At 35.4% G+C, this 18,631-nt stretch overlaps 1 protein-coding gene across 1 annotated transcript in view; it reads left to right on the top strand.

Moving 5' to 3' along the window:
* The first annotated feature begins 3,830 nt into the window (after positions 1–3,830).
* The window catches only part of LOC128656895 (chitin synthase chs-2-like), a 39,004-nt gene continuing 24,203 nt past the window's right edge, over positions 3,831–18,631 (top strand). The window contains exons 1-4 of the mRNA XM_053711064.1: positions 3,831–3,897; positions 12,397–12,538; positions 14,525–14,707; positions 16,845–17,854. Of these exons, the coding sequence (XP_053567039.1) occupies positions 3,857–3,897; positions 12,397–12,538; positions 14,525–14,707; positions 16,845–17,854 (1,376 nt within the window). The 5' untranslated portion in view covers positions 3,831–3,856. The remainder of the gene's footprint in view (positions 3,898–12,396; positions 12,539–14,524; positions 14,708–16,844; positions 17,855–18,631) is intronic.

Below are 18,631 nucleotides of genomic sequence, written 5' to 3'. Positions count from 1 at the left end.
TTGAATAGATAGATTAATATATTGTGAGAAGTTTGGGGGAAATTGGTTAAGATCTAAGTTCAATTTTGTACGTTAAGCCACATTAAGCTCCCAAAAAACAAGCTTAATGTCACTCATTTGCCTTGTGGGAAACCAAATACCATGAAACTTCTAGGATAGGTTTGGAAAGTGACAAACTGAGTTTGTGCCAAGTTTCAAGGCAATTGATCGATGTTTAGGTGAAATTTGGTACATTAAGCTCTTTTTACATTAAGCTGCTCACATTAAATGTTTTAAGATTGTAAAAAAATAGTTAAATGTGAATAACTTTTGGTATGTTTTATCAAATGTTCTGTCATTTTCAGAATATGTTTGAATCGATAGATTAATGTATTGTGGTAAGTTTGGTGGAAATTGGTTAACATCTAAGTTCAATTTTGTACGTTAAGCCACATTAAGCTCCCCAAAAAACAAGCTTAATGTCACTCATATCCCTTGTGGAATTCCAAAATCCATGAAACTTCTAGGATAGGCTTGGATAGTGAAAATCTTGGGTTGTGCAAAATTATGCAGCAATTGATTAACATTTGGCCACTTTTTTACTCATTAAGCCACATTAAGCTCCCCAAAAAACAAGCTTAATGTCACTCATTTGCCTTGTGGGACACCAAAATCCATGAAACTTCTAGGATAGGTTTGGAAAGTGAAAAACTGAGTTTGTGCCAAGTTTTAAGGCAATTGATTGAAGTTTTGGTGAATTTTGGTACATTAAGCTCTTTTTACATTAAGCTGCTCACATTAAATGTTTTAGGATTGTAAAAAAATTGTTAAATGTGAATAACTTTTGGTATGTTTTATCAAATGTTCTGAAATTTTCAGAATATGTTTGAATTCATAGATTAATGTATTGTGGTAAATTTGGTTGAAATTGGTTAACATCTAAGTTCAATTTTGTACGTTAAGCCACATTAAGCTCCCCAAAAAACAAGCTTAATGTCACTCATTTGCCTTGTGGAATTCCAAAATCCATGAAACTTCTAGGATAGGCTTGGATAGTGGAAATCTTGGGTTGTGCAAAATTATGCAGCAATTGATTAACATTTGGCCACTTTTTTACTCATTAAGCTACATTAAGCCATTTTCACATTAAATGTTTTAGGATGTCCCAATGGAAGCACACACAGTCATCCTTTAGGTGTGAGGAGTTTGCAATTAGTGCACTATTTAAAGGGACACTCAAGTGAAAATCAACTCTTACGATTCAGATTAAACATGCAGTTTTAAGACACTTTACTTTTAGACAAGATCCTACTGAGAATGTGCGCAAGCTCACAGGGTATACGAGTCTGTGATTGGCTGATGTCTGTCACATGATACAGGGGGCTGGACAATGGGAGAAAACATAAATTTGCCAGAAATAAATCTACTGCTTATTTGAAATTCAGAGTAGGTGTAAAATCATTGTCTTGTTATTATGCCATTGTTCATTAGGCAATTCTACTGCATTTAGTGGTCCTTAAGTTTTCTTTGCTGAAGCCCCTGTTCCAGTTGCTATCTTAGCTCAGACTTTTTGTTGCTGATTTTTACCTTGCCCCTGTCTATGAGTTATGATTGTTATTTTGTGCTTCTGCTGCCCAGCTACTGCTTAATTGGATCCTGTTTTTGTCTTTTGTTGCCTGTTTGACGACTCTACCCTCCTGCCAGCTACAGAGGTACATGCCTCAAGCTTACCTGCTACATAGGTAGCTGCCTCCTGCCAGCCAGCTACCTTCCTCGCTGTGGTTCCATACACAGTCTTGCCTACTTGAGGAATCTATCACAGACCAGCTTACTAGTGCAACCTGCCACAGACCAGCTTACTACAGATATCTGTCACAGCAGACCTGTCAGCCAGTAATTCTTGTCACACACCAGCTGCAGACTGCAAGTCCTGTGTCAAGTTCAGTGTATCCTTACAGACCTTACTGTGGTTCCATACACATTCTTGCCTACTTGAGGAATCTATCACAGACCAGCTTACTATTGCAACCTGCCACAGACCAGCTTACTACAGATATCTGTCACAGACATGCCAGCCAGTAATTCTTGTCACACACCTGCCGCAGACTGCAAGTCCTGTGTCAAGTTCAGTGTATCCTTACAGATCTGCCTGTGTACCTTTATTTTCTCCCTTAATATATTATATTCAGTGCTTATTCTGCTTCATTATGCCTAAAAAAGAGTAATAGATTAGGAAAACATGTTTCACTGACCCATTTAAGCCAACAGTAATCAACTAAGCGTGACACCTCAGTACCAGATTTTCACAAACTCAACCCAGCTCAGCTGAGCATGACCATAACAATCTGTAATCTTTTCATCATGTAAAACGGATACAATAAATAATGTATCTAAACAGTAGCCATGTTTATACTACATATGTTATATAAATAATGGTGCCGAACAGGATGAAAATGTAAAGTTAAAAAGGCACTATTATTTGATAATCAGACAGGTTAGATGTAATCGTAAGCCTAACATCTATACACCTCTGTGGCATTAATGCTCTAACTCCCTCAGTGTTATGTATACTGGGCAAGATTACAAGTCGCGCGTTATGAGTTTTCTGTGCGCAATGTGGTCTTTTCGCACTCAATTTCAATTGCACAGCTATTACAAGTTTTAAAAAATCGCGATTTTTTTTAACACTGTCTAATAAAAATTATTTTAAAAAAATATTGCACAAAAAAGTTATAAGGGCTCAAAGATATGAGATCTCGGGTGTTTGAAAACCCCTCTGTGTCCCTCTCTGCATCCGGCAGCGGTGATGCCGATTGTTGGTGGCATGAGAGGGTTAGGAGGGAGGCGGGTGGGTGGCCCATCATTGGAGGGGGGCGGTAAAAAAGTTTTTTAGAGCGGTAGTGAGTGGGAAGGGGGGAGGAGGAGCTCTCATTTTGGCCCGTTTACACAGACTTTAAGACTAGTAGTAAATAAAGGATAATAGGTGTCATATACATTTATCCCCACCAATTAGATTCTTACCCTTGTAGAAGCTTTGCTTTAAAATTAATTTGTGTTCAAAAACAATAAGCATATATGTACCAAACTCAAAGCATCCGTGCTTTGAGGAACCCCGCACTTTCAGGGGTGAGTGTATGAGAAGGTGCAATTTATATATACTGTTATTCTTTATATAGGAATGTTGGTACAGGGATTGGTCATACAGGGGGCAGTGTATACAGGGGGGGGGGTGAATAAGAGCACTGGGCTGTGGGGCCCTGAAAATTTGTCTTACCGAAGTCCCCGCAAATACTAAGGGTGTCCCTGATTCAATACAATGCATTCACCTCTCAAAATATATATAAGAATTATTTCTGTCATATAAACAATACAATTATGGATTTGTAACCATAGAAATTAGGTCAAAAAATCAACTAAGATACCTTCAGATAAGAAAGCAATAGCATCCTTTCTTCCTTATCTATATTATTTTTTACGCCTGGAGTAACCTCTATATTTGCTATTAGGCATGACATTTTGCATACTGTTACTACAGAATGAGATCTGACTTTGCGTGTTTCTAAGACACAGTTGGCAAATAAACTTCTTTTCTCAATGTCAAGTGATCTGTATTATTTCCCTGTCAGTGTTATGAAGAAGGAAAAAAAAAACATTTTTGTAAATCCCTTCCTGCATTCAAAGCCAAACCCTTTTCATGTAAAGTACTGTTAAAGATGCTCTAAGGAAAGGTAAACCAACCTACAAACAATATGTATAATGTAATAGGCGTGATGTTTATAGACTTCCTTCTACTGCGTCTTTAAAAGGGGACCCTGAAGACAAAATTAAATTAGTTTTCTCTTTCAAGCAAAGAACGCTGAAAAAGACAAACACAACAATGGCTTATAACAGAGACACTACTAGGGAAGATGAAGATAAGTATGTATCTATTGATTTATGTGTTAGCTTATTATTTATTTATTTGTCTATCATCTCTCTGTTTTCTCATTTATATATATAATACACATTATATTTTTATATATAATCTGTCTCTTTTCTTATTCATATATATATATATATTTATATATATATATATATATATATATATATATATATATATATATATATATATATATATATATCTTACAGGTACCAGCACTCACTCCTTCCAGCACAGCATCCAGGGTACACTGTAAAAACTTACAAATATCCAAAAGCTACTCTCTGGTATTAAACAATGATAATCCTTTAATAAACTACTTATTAAAGGATTATAACTGTTTAATACTGGAGTGTGCCTGTCTGCTTTTGGATATATATATAAATATTCAATAATATTTTAAAAATTATTATTTTTTTATTTTTTTTAAATCCTTATCTCTGCCTGTTTATTTGATACATTTTTGTTTTGTTTTTACTTTTAAAATGCAAATACTAGTATTTTTTATTTAAACCGACTATTACCTTTCTGATTACATTACTGTACTATCTTTCTGAAGGTACTATGTATACTAAAGTATTTATGATATTGAACTACCATTAAGTTGCATGTATAAGCTGTATTATGACATGTAAATATTGCGTAAATGACAATATTGAGATATTGTGTTCAAGCTGTGCGATTTTACAGATGCAAATTTACAAATATTCTGAGATACAAACTACTTCGAAATCCAACCCTTTTACAGTCACAAGCAGTTTGGATAAAAAAAATTTTTTATCTATCATCTGTGTGTAACAATATCTATATTTATTTTCATATATCTATTAATATGTAACAAAAGTTTCCACAAATACATAAAACTATTAAGCCAGATATGCAAATTTAATAACTGCATGCATATCAAAATAGACACTGATAGATAGGTAGCCAGTTCAAACAACTTTAATTTATGAGCTATATTTAATTATATTTACTTACATTTATCTAAATTTATTCTGGTAAAATTTACCATTGTAGTTTAACTGTAAAATGTATCATGTTAGCAAAAATACTTCCAGTTTAAAACCACATAGGCAACCGGATTATATTTAACTGTTATATCAGTGCTCAACAAATCTGTTTAAAAATTAGGAGCCAGGGATAAAATTCTAGGAGCCAGTGGCTCCCTGGCTCCTGGGTTTGTCGAGCCCTGTGTTATATATTATTCCATCAGCATAAAGAAAAACAAATTGAAAAAGTTATTAAATTCTCAAGTAGGTGTAAGACTAATCTTGTGTGTACTTTCATAACATTGAATATAGATAGATTACAACTTATCAGAAGAAAAAAAACATTATGTGTAACCTTGAAGAAGCGGGGGGGACAAGGGATCCATATTTAAAATGCATTCAGGAATTTCACATTATACAGAACTTAAACAAACTGTTACTGTAAGAACAAAAGGAATATACAATTAGGCTAATTAGGCTGTTTTAGCTTTTAAAAAACAGTCTAAAGCTCTCTGGGCTGGGCTCTCGCCAGCGCTTCTATTTCCATGGTGGAATTGTCTAAAACAACTTTTTACCCTGAAAACAGTGTGTCTCGCTAATGGGGCGTATACCGCATTTTCGTATAGAAAGGAGATGCATACATTACAAAAGTGCACAATTAAATTTGTAATTTAAAAATCATAGGAAATGAATAATAAAAATACCCAGGAAAAAAATTGCATTGTTCAAGTGCATCAGTAATCGTAACAAATATTTTTTTAGTTATTTTTTTTTTAACACTAATGTATGTAAGTTTGAACTTGATAGCCTTCTATCTAGAAAAGATCTAGAATATAGTTTCTAGGTTCATTTGTATATGAAGATTTGTGACATCTTGCTAAATTGTTGAATTTCAATTTATTGATAAAAATGGTGAGTTGTGACATTTGTCACAGCAGTCATTTCCACTCTAAATTCGAGAGAATAATGGTTGGGGATAGGTTGTAACTGGTCTTGCTCTCCAGTTAGAAAATGCCTCTTTGATATAAACCAGTGAATAGCATTTGATGTGTTACCCAAGCCCTACACTTACAATACATAAATGAAAACTATAGCTGTGGTCCTTGTTTACATCAAGAATCCTTGGGGTGAAACATAATTTGAGGAATGTTTGCTTTATATAATAATGCTATTTTCATGCCCACAGATTGGTCCAGTGGATACGTTTATTGACTTTACTTGGCAGCTTTGCGTGCTGCTATAATTTTGCAAGTGGCACTGGATGTTTTAGTTGACGTGATTACTCATTATGGTGCTAAAATATATACTTGTTAAGATAGGAAATACAAATAAGAATAAATGGACACTAAACTCTAAATTTTATTTTAACCAAGTGCATCATTACTTATGTGATCCACTGCCCCGTATTGAAGTTTTTGTTGTTTTTTTTTTTAGTTGTTTTTTTTTTTAAAAAATCCCTGCAAACCAGGCAGTACAGCCAATTAGAGGCTGTACAGCGTATTTCTGCACTCAGTAACAGCTTGCTACATCTCCTACTTTTCTGATCTTTTATAATCAGTAAACAATGTTATAAAGGATCAGGGAAACAAGCAGTGGAACACGCTGTTACTAAGTGTACAAGCATTTTACAGGGCTTTGAAAAGTAAACACTTTAGATCTGTACGGCTGGTGACCTTGCGTTAAATAACCATGGATCAAATTATTGATGGAGGGGGGTGGCACTGGAGGGGACAAATATTCAAAAATTAAGTTATGTGCCCCATTCATTTCAGTACAATTTAATTTACTATAGTACATAAACTATCTTGTATTCCAATTATTAGCAGAAATAACAATGTTATACATTTTGAAACATTCACTTTTATATAAAAGATTAAAAAAAAAAAAAGTCTTATATCCCTTTAAAGAGACATTAGAGTGGAAATAAACTAAAATCTCTTCTAAATGGTTAGAACATTTTATTTTAACATTAGTTTCCCTTGCAAATTAAATGTTTAACCTTGAACATAGTTAAACACATAGTTAAAGCTATGCTGGGGCGATATGAAATTGCAGTTCCAGAGTAGAACAAAGCTGGGGAATGGCAGCAACATGAGTTTCCTAATCAGTCATTTTATGTCTTCTTGCATTGTCATCAATTTTTAGACATTGAGCGGTCATTTTTTATTTTTATATTGCTAGTATAGCTTTTGTAATTTATAAGATTGAAAATCAGGATACTGTATTCTTCACATTTATACTAATTAATGTATACATTTGACAAACATGTCTAAAGTAATGCCACTGTTACAGCAAACCCATGTTCACGTCTCAGCGCAATTATATCTTCCATGAGCATTGCGCAATAATTAAAAGCGTAATTGCGCATCCGTGATGTTTCTTTCTTTAATAGACCTCTATATTGCCACTCAGCTATAAATATACTTAGCAAACTACAGAAATGGTTTTGCTTTAACAGAATTAGTCGAATGTAACATATGGACTGTTTTCATGTGTCCGTGTTATTATTTTATATTTTTTACTATCATTATGTTGTTATATGGAGCCCCTCTGATGTGTCTCTGCAAAAAAAAATTAAAAATCAAAACGTTCCCCCGCTGAAATATACTGTGCTAGTATGCAAATATGTTATATTAAACACTTACCACGATTTAACTATTAAAGGCACACAAAATAAGTGTTCCCAACATTGCAGTTCATTTGTGCACGTTCTAACTGTATAATTAGGACAGCTGGTTGACTCCTTCTGTAGGCGTGTCATTGCGCAATATTGCGAGAAGAATTCTACACTACACAAAAGTATTGTTTGCATTAATGTACTTAAAGGGGCATTCTAATGCAATTCACATGTTCTAATTTGTTAGAAGATGTGATATTTGCGTTAGTGATCAATAGTTCATAAGTTGCTTAATACATGGGTAAAGTTCTGCTTGAGAGCCACATTTCAGCTCCAGAGCAGAACACAAATGATGAGCAAATCATATCTGTCTCCTGCTATGGAGCTGCAATGTATTTAACCTTTGTGGGGGTTAAATATCAATAAATAAATACATATTCAAAAACTAGATATCTCCAAAATATCATGCACATTTCTCTTGTGCTTTAAGAGAGGCTAAATAATATATCACAGTAAGGAGCATGCACAAGTAACCTATCAAATTGTTCAATAATCTATTTCCCAAAATGCTTTCTCTTTCCAAAGACATTAATGAAATTACCTTGTATATCATTGGCATTTTTATTCAAGCGCATTTTGTATTGATTCACTGTAGATTAACAGATCAGTTTATATGCAAGTTACAAACAAAAATAAAACATGAAAACCTAAGGGCTTCATGGACTGAAGAGAAAAGCTTACATCATTCTCTCTAACATGTTTTCATTCTATAAACCATTAAGCATTTCAAGCTTGAAAACAGACTCTATACTATAGACTAATATAGAAAATGTATGGCACAGCCAGAGTATGATGAACTTGCCCCTTAGGTTGAGGTATGGAATTAGTAAACTGACTCATAATCCTGGATTGAAGACTTGGACGTAACCTAGATATGTTGCTTTGACACAGTAAAAAGAAATCCAATTTAAATGAAATTAAAGATCCTGGATGAATTACCAGGCAGCAAGTAGAGTAGTTGAGTATGTCAGAGTCACAGACATTATGAATAGTAGCAGAAAATCAGATTCCAAACAGTCTAAATTCAACATGGGTCATACACAGGATATCAGAAGCAAATGCCGAAATCCTAATCCAAAACATAGTCCATGTCCAAAGCAGAGAAATGCTGTGACTTTGAAGTAAAAGAAAAAACGAAGTAAGAAAATGCAAATTAAAGGTGTTAACTGAGGATTTTTCAACTCATAGAAAACTCTTACTTTAATGCATATAGCCTGAAGGTGTACTAGTTTATGTCAGCAGAACTCAGCATTGTACATATTTGCAATGTCAGAAGCCTAAATAACATAGTCTACTGACACAACGCATTCTATTTTTTGTTGAGCAGGCTTTAAAGGGACAGTAAAGTCCAAAAAAAACTTTCATGTTTCAAATAGGGCATGTAATTTTAAACAACTTTCCAATTTACTTTTATCACCAATTTTGCTTTTTTCTGTTGGTATTCTTAGTTGAAAGCTAAACCTAGGAGGTTCATATGCTAATTTCTTAGACCTTGAAGGCCGCCTCTAATCTAAATGCATTTTGATAGTTTTTCACCACTAGAGGGCATTAGTCCACGTGCTTCATATAGATAACATTGAGCTCATGCACGTGAATTTACCATGGAGACAGCTCTGATTGGCTAAAATGCAAGTCTGTCAAAAGAACTGAAATAAGAGAGCAGTCTGCTAAGACTTAGATACAAGGTAATTACAGAGGTAAAACGTGTATAATTATAACTGTGTTGGTTATGCAAAACTGGGGAATTGGTAATTAAGGGATTATCTATCTTTTAAAACAACAAAAATTCTGGTGTTGACTGTCCCTTTAATGTTTCAAATATTGTCTTTTTTTTAATATGCTATATTTTTACATTGATTTTGTTTATTAGTAGTTGTAGATGAATTTAGTATGACAGTTTAATGTTTTGTTTATTTTTTTATTTTTTAAACAGTAAAATAACTTTAAGGCTTTAGTAATTAAATGGAATATAAGGCTATAGTTTGTCTATACTAAGAATTTCCTACATCATCTTATTAACAAGGACAGACACACATTAAATACTTCAAAGAAATTTGCACATGTTCTAACTGTATAATTAGGACAGCTGGTTGACTCCTTCTGTAGACGTGTCGTTGCGCAATATTGCGAGAAGTACCACGTGACCCCCGTCTATGGAAGAGGAAGAACCATGCGGCCCAGGCCCCCCACGTACAAAAGAAAAAACCTGTGGCCCTAAGTATACAGTTCGATCGTGTGCACAAATTAACTATTTAATGAGCACAATTTAACTGTAACATTGGGAATACTTAACTATTTTGTGCGCACGCAACTATCAGTAAGTTAAATAGCGGTAACTGCTTAAAGGGACAGTCAACACCAGAATCTTTGTTGTTTAAAAAGAAAGATAATCCCTTTATTACCCATTCCCCAGTTTTGCATAACCAACAGTTATATTAATATACTTTTTACCTCTGTGATTACCTTGTATCTAAGCTTCTGCTGACTGCCCCCTTATTTCAGTTCTTTTGACAGACATGCAGTTTAGCCAATCAGTGCAAAGTCCTAGGTCACTTTACGTGCATGAGCTCAATGTTATCTATATGAAACATGTGAACTAATGCCCTCTAGTGGTCAAAATGTATTCAGATTAGAGGCAGTCTTCAAGGTCTAAGAAATTAGCATATGAACCTCCTAGTTTTAGCTTTCAACTAAGAATACCAAGAGAACAAAGCAAAATTGGTGATAAAAGTAAATTGGGAAGTTGTTTAAAATTGCATGCCCTATTTAAAACATGAAAGTTTTTTTTGGACTTGACTGTCCCTTTAATATAATGTGCTCCCAATGTACAACATTGTGATCATGGTATATTACAGTAGGGGAACATTATGATTTTTATTTGCAAAGTGACACCAGAAGGGCTCTGTATAGTTATAATAGCAATGTTACCTCAACAGCAAATGAATGTTCCTGTAGCAAAATGTATCAGTAGATATGCAGCTGTATCCATATGTTAAGACAGCATAAATAACTGCTTTTTTATAGAAATACATATGTTTTAATATTTAAGGTTGGCCAACCTATACTTTCTTTATTATATTAGATATAGTGAGAGATCTCTCTCAGCGTATATAATCTTGATTCTCTTTTATTTCATTTTATAACCTGCATTGTTATGTTTAAAGTTCAGTAATAAACACATACCTTTATTCATTTATACATAGACTCTGTGTTTTTTAGGGTATACTGGCCATTCCTTGGCGCTGGTGTGTTTTCTCTTTGCATACTATACCTGTTTCTTTGGGACCTTTAGAGGAAGTCCTATCTTAACACACCTGCCATACCCTCTTTTTCCAGCGCAATCTATCACTTCTTTCCCTTGTTAAATCTATCCCTAGGTGTTAAATCACTACCTTTTTATTATGCACGTATTAATTATGCAATTCTACTGCACTGAGTGGTCCTTTAACTTGTCTAGAAGGAATCAGAATCACATAACAGGTGGGGATGTTGCCTTCAGTAGCCAGGGTGGGCAGTCAGTACTGCAGTAATTAGCGTTAGGGCAGGGAAGCAGACACAGATTTACAAACACCAATACTATTTTACCCCTGGGGTAAATACCATATGCAATATATCAGAATTTAGACTGGAATTCTTTAAAATGTGTTACAGCTCAAGTGAAACCTAATTTCTTTTTTCATGATTCAGATAGAGCATACCATTTTAAACAACTTTCCAATTGTTTATCAATTTTGCCACATTCTCTTGGTATCATTTATTGAAGAAGCAGAAACGCACTGCTGGGAGTTAGCTGAACACGTTAGTAAGCCAATAATAAAAGGTATATATGTGCAGCCGCCAATCAGCAGCTAGATCCCACCTCATGAGCCTACCTAGGTATAGTTTTCAACAAAGGATACAAAGTGAACAAAGCAAATGAGATAATAGAAGAAAATTGGAAAGATGTTTAAAATTGTATTCTCTATTTGAATCATGAAATATTTTGGGGGGGATTTCATGTCCCTTTAACTATGTGCAGACTGTCTATCCTTAGCATTTAGTCACTTTTCTCCTATTTTAGCAATCTCTTCCTTTGAAAAGATGTCTCTTCTATAATTCTCCCCTCACAACATATCTCTCATCTACCTCCTTCCATCTCTGTAAGGTTATATTTTATACATTTAAGTTTTATGTAAACTTATTTTTTATTACGTATATAACTATGTTAGTCCATAAACTTACAAAAAAAGTCAGCAGCGAATACGTTCGTTATGAGAATAAAGTAAGATAAAAATACAATTTGAAATGAGCTTTGTGAAGTTGGCACCCCATGTAAATACAATGGCCCATATTTATCAAGCACCGTACGGAGCTTGAAGGGCCGTGTTTCTGGCGAGTCTTTAGACTCGCCAAAAACACAAGTTATGAAGCAGCGGTCACAAAGACCGCTGCTCCATAACCTGTCCGCCTGCTCTGAGCAGGTGGACAGACATCGCCGGAAATCAACCTGATCGAGTACGATCGGGTTGATTGACACCCCCCTGCTGGCGGCCCATTGGCCGCGAGTCTGCAGGGGGCGGCGTTGCACCAGCAGCTCTTGTGAGCTGCTGGTGCAATGCTGAATACGGCGAGCGTATTGCTTGCCGTATTCAGCGAGGTCGGATCAAGTCCGCTAGACCTTGATAAATAGAGGTCATTGTGAATACAAATATACCATTTGTTAGTGCTATGTGCAATTAGTAATTTCTCAACACAAATCTATTACATACGTATATTCAAACAGCTATTCATGAGAATATATTGGCAACTATGTACCTTAAAGGAATTTTATTGAATTATTTTGCAAACAGATTCAGAAGAAGCTGGGATCCATTTCTGGTAAAACCAGTGCTCGATGAGGAAGAGAAAACATCAAAATTTGTTCTAGGACTTATTAAGATTATTTGTACCATTGTTGGACTTCTGGTTTTAATTTCTGGAGCTTTAAGCAAGGTATGATTTCTGCTTATTATTATTTTGAGGATTCCTCTCATTTGTATTTTGCATGCATTATTTTATCATTAATCCTCTTTTAATAATCACTACAACATTTACAAAACAAGAAACATATTCAAGTTAAAAGCTAAATATATATATATATATATATACATACATATATATATAAGGCAAGAAAAACGTGTATAAAAAAAATATTTCCAAAACACAGAACTGCGCTCTAAATAAACCTCTTATTTATAATCAATAAAATTATTTTCCACAACTCTGTGTGTTTAATCAATAAATTATTTTCCACAACTCTGTGTGTTTAATGTGTCACCAATATTTAAAATGTTTGTATATATTTGGTAGGCACAATATTGAGTATGTATATGATAAGTAATAAAATTAAATAAACATATACAAATGTTCCAAACTTAAAACTATTTACAATATAGTATATAGTTTTGAAAAGGATAAACTTGTTAGATCCCACGCAGTGGTGAGGATAAGATATAGGTTCGGCTGCTATATCCTGATGATCCTCCGAAATCTCATGGAATAGGGTAGAAATCTGTAGACAAGTAGAAAAGGAAGCGCACAGAGGCACCTACATAGTGCAAATCAATTTAATCATACAGAAGAACATATACATTAAAAAACAAGTCCCCCGTAGGGTATCTACTCACAAGAGTCAACCTCAAACTTATGAGGTATGTGCAGGCGTGTCAATAAATATGTGGCTAAGAACCGCTGTTCTCCTTAAAGGGACACTGAACCCAAATTTTTTCTTTCGTGATTCAGATAGAGCATGCAATTTTAAGCAACTTTCTAATTTACTCCTATTAGCAATTTTTCTTCGTTTTCTTTCTATCTTTATTTGAAAAATAAAGCATCTAAGCTTTTTTTGGCGTTCAGAACTCTGGACAGCACTTTTTTATTGGTGGAGGAATTTATCCACCAATCAGCAAGGACAACCCAGGTTGTTCACCAAAAATGGGCCGGCATCTAAACTTACATTCTTGCATTTCAAATAAAGATACCAAGAGAATGAAGAAAATTTGATAATAGGAGTAAATTAGAAAGTTGCTTAAAATGTCATGCTCTATCTGAATCATGAAAGAAAAATTTTGGGTACAGTGTCCCTTTAATCTGTCCAGGACACTTGAAAGCGTGTGCCGAATTTCGGGGTACCGCTATTGGAGAAAATGGTCTCACAAATTATTCCAATATACCCTTCAGTTAGTGGCGTCCACTCAAGCCAAAAGTTCTTTCCGCAAAGTTTTTCAAACACTGTTCATCCAGTTTTACATATATATATATATATATATATATATATATATATATATATATATATATTTATATATATGTCATTTACCTGTACCCTGACAGATTTCAGTGAAGTGCTGCTTCCTTCTTGGATCTGAAACCTGAGAGCACAGTTGTAAATTCAGAGCTCAGTGGAGCTGCAGTTGTCCTGACAGCTGATCCAGGGAGGGGCGCCACTCCGTAGTGGAATGTACACAAAGGTTGAGACAAAAGAATCACGTGCAGATTGACAGTAAATCATCAGATATCCACAAGGCAATATAAAAGCAGGATTAATTCCTTTAGGAGTGCAGTCTGGCAGTTACCAGAGGGAGATGCAGGAAGTTGCAACTCACAGTCTGTGTGTGGCTGAGCAATTGTCCATACAGGAACAAATTACCAAGCCTTATATATATATAAAATCCACCAAAATATTCAGTATAGAAACGACAGGTAACAAAAATAAATAACCTGTAAAGTAAATTGTGTTAATATCATGAAACAACGTGTACTTAATTAAAACATAATTCTGTTATGGATTAAGCAGATATTGACCATTCATTATTTTCTTTTTAGGCTTCTCTATTACTGTAAAGTAAATTGTGTTAATATCATGAAACAACGTGTACTTACTTAAAACATAATTCTGTTATGGATTAAGCAGATATTGACCATTCATTATTTTCTTTTTAGTCTTCTCTATTACTTCTGATAATGATGAATGGAGATTATTCTCTGCATGTTTCAAACAAACCGTTGGCAGCCATTATCATTGGAGCAGTGTTGGTAGCACCAAACGTACTAACGTTACTTAAGAGCCTTTGGAAGGTTTCATTTACCACTTCTTCATGCCCTCCTAGAAAAGACTTGTTCATGGTAAGGTCACTTTAATGGCATTATAGATAACAGCGGAACCTCACATTTTGCAATACTATTCTAGGATAATAATATTAGTTTGTGTCTATTTAGATTTTATTTATCCTAGGACCAGTTGAATACATTGGTCCTCCAACTTTTTTTAATTAGATTTCATTTCAATAAAGTTTATCTCTGATTGAAAACATATTAGACATAAAATGGACACTTTAGGCCAGTGGTTTTCACCCTCCCCAGGGGGGCAATAGAGCATTTAAGGGGAGGTGCAGGAGCAGTGACACTTCACACTATCCAATGGAAACCATAAGCAGCTGAGGGTGTTAATGCCTCCCTTGGAATATAATTATTTAAATGGTAGCATAAGCACCCACTTGAATCATTCTTTTGATGTTAAGACAATTTTTTAAATGATGTCAAGGTTTTGTATATAATAAGCAACTGTCTTCTGCTGCACATGCTGCCAGTGATATAGTTACCGCCTGCCACTTCTGTTAATAACTAAAAATTAAGATATGTTTACATCTTTAATAAGGAAAGAACTTACTGAGCATGTGCATAAGCTCACAGGGTATACGTACAGTATACTAGTCTGTGATTGGCAGAAAAAAAATCTACTGCTTATTTGAAATTCAGAGTAGGTGTTATGGTATTGTCTTTTTTTATTATGCACTTGTTAATTTTGTGATTCTACTGCATTGAGTGGTCCTTTAATATTTTTGTAATAAAGAACTGCTGTTCCACAGAGTGCTGCCTTATCATGGATTAGTGTGTAATTGGGGGTTATACACTCTTTCCATGATTGCAAGCACACGTGAGTTTTTGGTAAATAGTATAATAGAGACACTGAGTGCACCCCTACCATTTTTGTTTTTATGGCTAAAATTTAAGATACTAATATTGACAGTGGCGTCACTAGGGGGTGCGGGCCGCACCTGGGTGACACCCTCCAGGGGGTGACACCACAAACAAAAACATTTTTTTTTTTTTTAATTTTATTGAAATTCAAAGAAATACAATGTAGAGATGCATATATTTTATTATTAAAGGGGCCGGCATTTGTGAACATTAGAGGAAGTTGTAGACACTTCATTTTTTTTGCCACTTGAGCCAGCGCTGCAATTTCAACAAATAGTTTTCCCAGCTGCTTTTTCTTGTTTGTACTTTGCTCCTCCCCTGCCCAATTTCACTATGAATGTTGTGGGCATGCCGTGGGACTTGCGTAGTTGTGCTGCTAGCCTAAACCTGCCTATCTGTGCTCACTGCTCAGTGACGTGTGGAGCAGTGGAGTCACTCACTGCTGTGCTGTTTCTCTAAATGGGAACTGGGAAATTGTGAGGGGGATGCCTGGCACCTGACCGCATGACTGTCTGACACTGTCTCTAAAGTAAAGGAGCCACGTATGATGCCCACCAGACTGGTATGGTTAGAGTACACTAAGTGCACACTCAAGAGGTAGGAGGGGAGGGCGGGCGGGGGTCTGGGGGTGACCAGAGTGCAGAGGTGATTGGCCATAAGAAGCGGTAGGCACGCGGCCAGGGGGTGTGCACTGACAGACTTGGAACAGAGTCAGAGAGCAGAATTTTCATAGTTTGCGCGCCTAAACCTTTTCTTCAATGATTTTTTTTAGAGTGCTCTGTTTATCTTTCATTTGATGCTCTGCTGAGACAGGAAGCAGCTCTAGGCATGAGCTTTATAATTAATGCAGTGCAGTTTACATATTTTGTATGTGTGTGTGTCTGAGTTTTTGTGTGTGTGTGTCTGAGTGTTTTTGTGTGTGTGTGTCAGTGTTTTTGTGTGTGTGCCAGAGTGTTTTTGTGTGTGTGTCTGAGTGTTTTTCTGTGTGTGTTTTTGTTTGTGTGTGTCTGAGTGTGTTTTTAAGTGTGTCTGAGTGTTTTTATGTGTGCGTGCCTGTGTTTTTGTGTGTGTCTGCTCTCTGTAGGGGGGGGTGACACCATAACTTACCGCACCGGGTGACACCAACCCTAGTGACGCCACTGAATATTGATTTACCATAACCACTAGAAAACATATAGATAAAATGTCTGTCTATTGACCAATCACTCTATCAATCTTTCTGTGTGTCTATAAATAATCTGTAGTGATTTCATTAGTAACTGATTTGTGTTTCTTTCTACAGGTTTGCATTTGTCAGAGCTTAGTTGCCCTTGGAACATCAATGCTGATATTAGTGGCAATGCCTCACTTCAACATTATAAGCAACATCATGATCCTTAACAGTGTCTGCTTGATTCCTTCATTTTTTCAAATAATTGACCATGTTAAGAGGCCAACTTGGAAATTGACTATTCCAATTTTATCTGTAGTGTTTCTCATAGCTGGCTACATAATGTTCTTTATAGGATATATCAACATGAACCTTCCAAACATCTATATCTATATCATAATCGCATTGCTTGCAGCATTTTTAATATCCATGAATTGGGTTAAATTTGTTACAGATATCTTTGACCAGAAGAATGACTGCAAAAATATGTTGTACATTTTCAGCAGTCTGGTTAGAATCCTTGTGACTGCAGTTGTTGTAGGAAGCTATATTCCAATTATTGGAGAAGACTGGTCTAAGATAAAACTTGCTACGGCTAAGGAACTTCACCTAGTGATCAGCCTCTTTTGTATCCAAGCTGGGACTTCTGTAATTTGTCATTGGTTTGGAGTTGTGGCATGTAAAATGCATTCAGTTCGAAGAAGTTTTGCTTTGCCTCTAGTGACTACTCCCATTGCTGTTATTATTGCAGTTTTTTGCATTTTTTTTACTTCGGAAGCAGCTAAACAAAGCACTGGTGGGACAGGATATTTAAACATTTCTGTTCTGTGCAACAAAATTAACGTAAATGACAGCCTCAGTGTGGCCCAAAATCTTTTCATGGAAGTGTCCAATAATTTATGTCAAACATTGTCTTTCAGCAACGTTTCAAATCTTGTTATCATAGGCCTAGCTGCACTATGTTGGTACATTGGGTTCATCCTTTGCACTAGCCATGTTTGGAAGTTAAAATTACAAAGGATAGAAAGGACAACTCAACTTTTTATACTCCGTTTATATGAAGCCGCTTTTGTCGATCAATCAATGTTGCTTAACGTAAGAACTCAACCAATAGAAACTGAACAAAATGAAGACAACAGGAGGTAATTACAAGATGATACTGAAAATACCAGTAGCTTGTTTATGACATATGCTAAGATTTGAAGACATGAAAGGGGTAAAGAAAGGCGACCAGTGGCATATTATGGTTTAGGCCAAATAGGACTGTACCTAGGGCAGCAGATTATGGAGGAAGCAAATTTGGAAGGGTCAAGTCATGATGCTTTCATTACTTCAATAGTCTGCAAAATTATTTATTGATTTATTGCAAATTTGTGATTCATGGTGATCTAGTGAGGGCATGTGACCCCCTGTGTATCTCTGGCATCTGACTGTAAGAAACATATAAGACAAAAAGTTTAAATGATTGGAGATGTGAATTCAAGGATAGCAGATTTTCAGTACCTAGCATAGCCCAAACACTACATACACCACTAAAGGCAATGGAGCCGATTTATGAAGCAGTCAAGCTCGTCAGAATCAGAAGTTAAGAAGCAGCGGTCATAAGACCGCTGCTCCTTAACTCGTCTGCCACCTCTGAGGCAGTGGACTGCAATCAGATGGCCGCGAATGTGCAGGGGGTATTGCACAAGCATTTCACGCTACAACGGATCAAGTCTGTCCGACACTTGATAAATCGGCCCCAATGGGTCAGTGATTGTTTATTGTATACAAAAACAAAACAAAAAAAAAACAACACATTTTATAGTTTGTAATTAGCCATTTATATCTTATTGTGCTTCATAAATGTTACATTGAACGAGAAAAACATGTGAGATTGTTGTATGTAATCTATGAAATCTAATGAATTAGATAAAAAA

The sequence above is a fragment of the Bombina bombina genome, chromosome 4 (assembly GCF_027579735.1).
Source record: "Bombina bombina isolate aBomBom1 chromosome 4, aBomBom1.pri, whole genome shotgun sequence".
NCBI lineage: Eukaryota > Metazoa > Chordata > Amphibia > Anura > Bombinatoridae > Bombina > Bombina bombina.
This window is presented reverse-complemented; position numbering and strand designations above follow the sequence as displayed.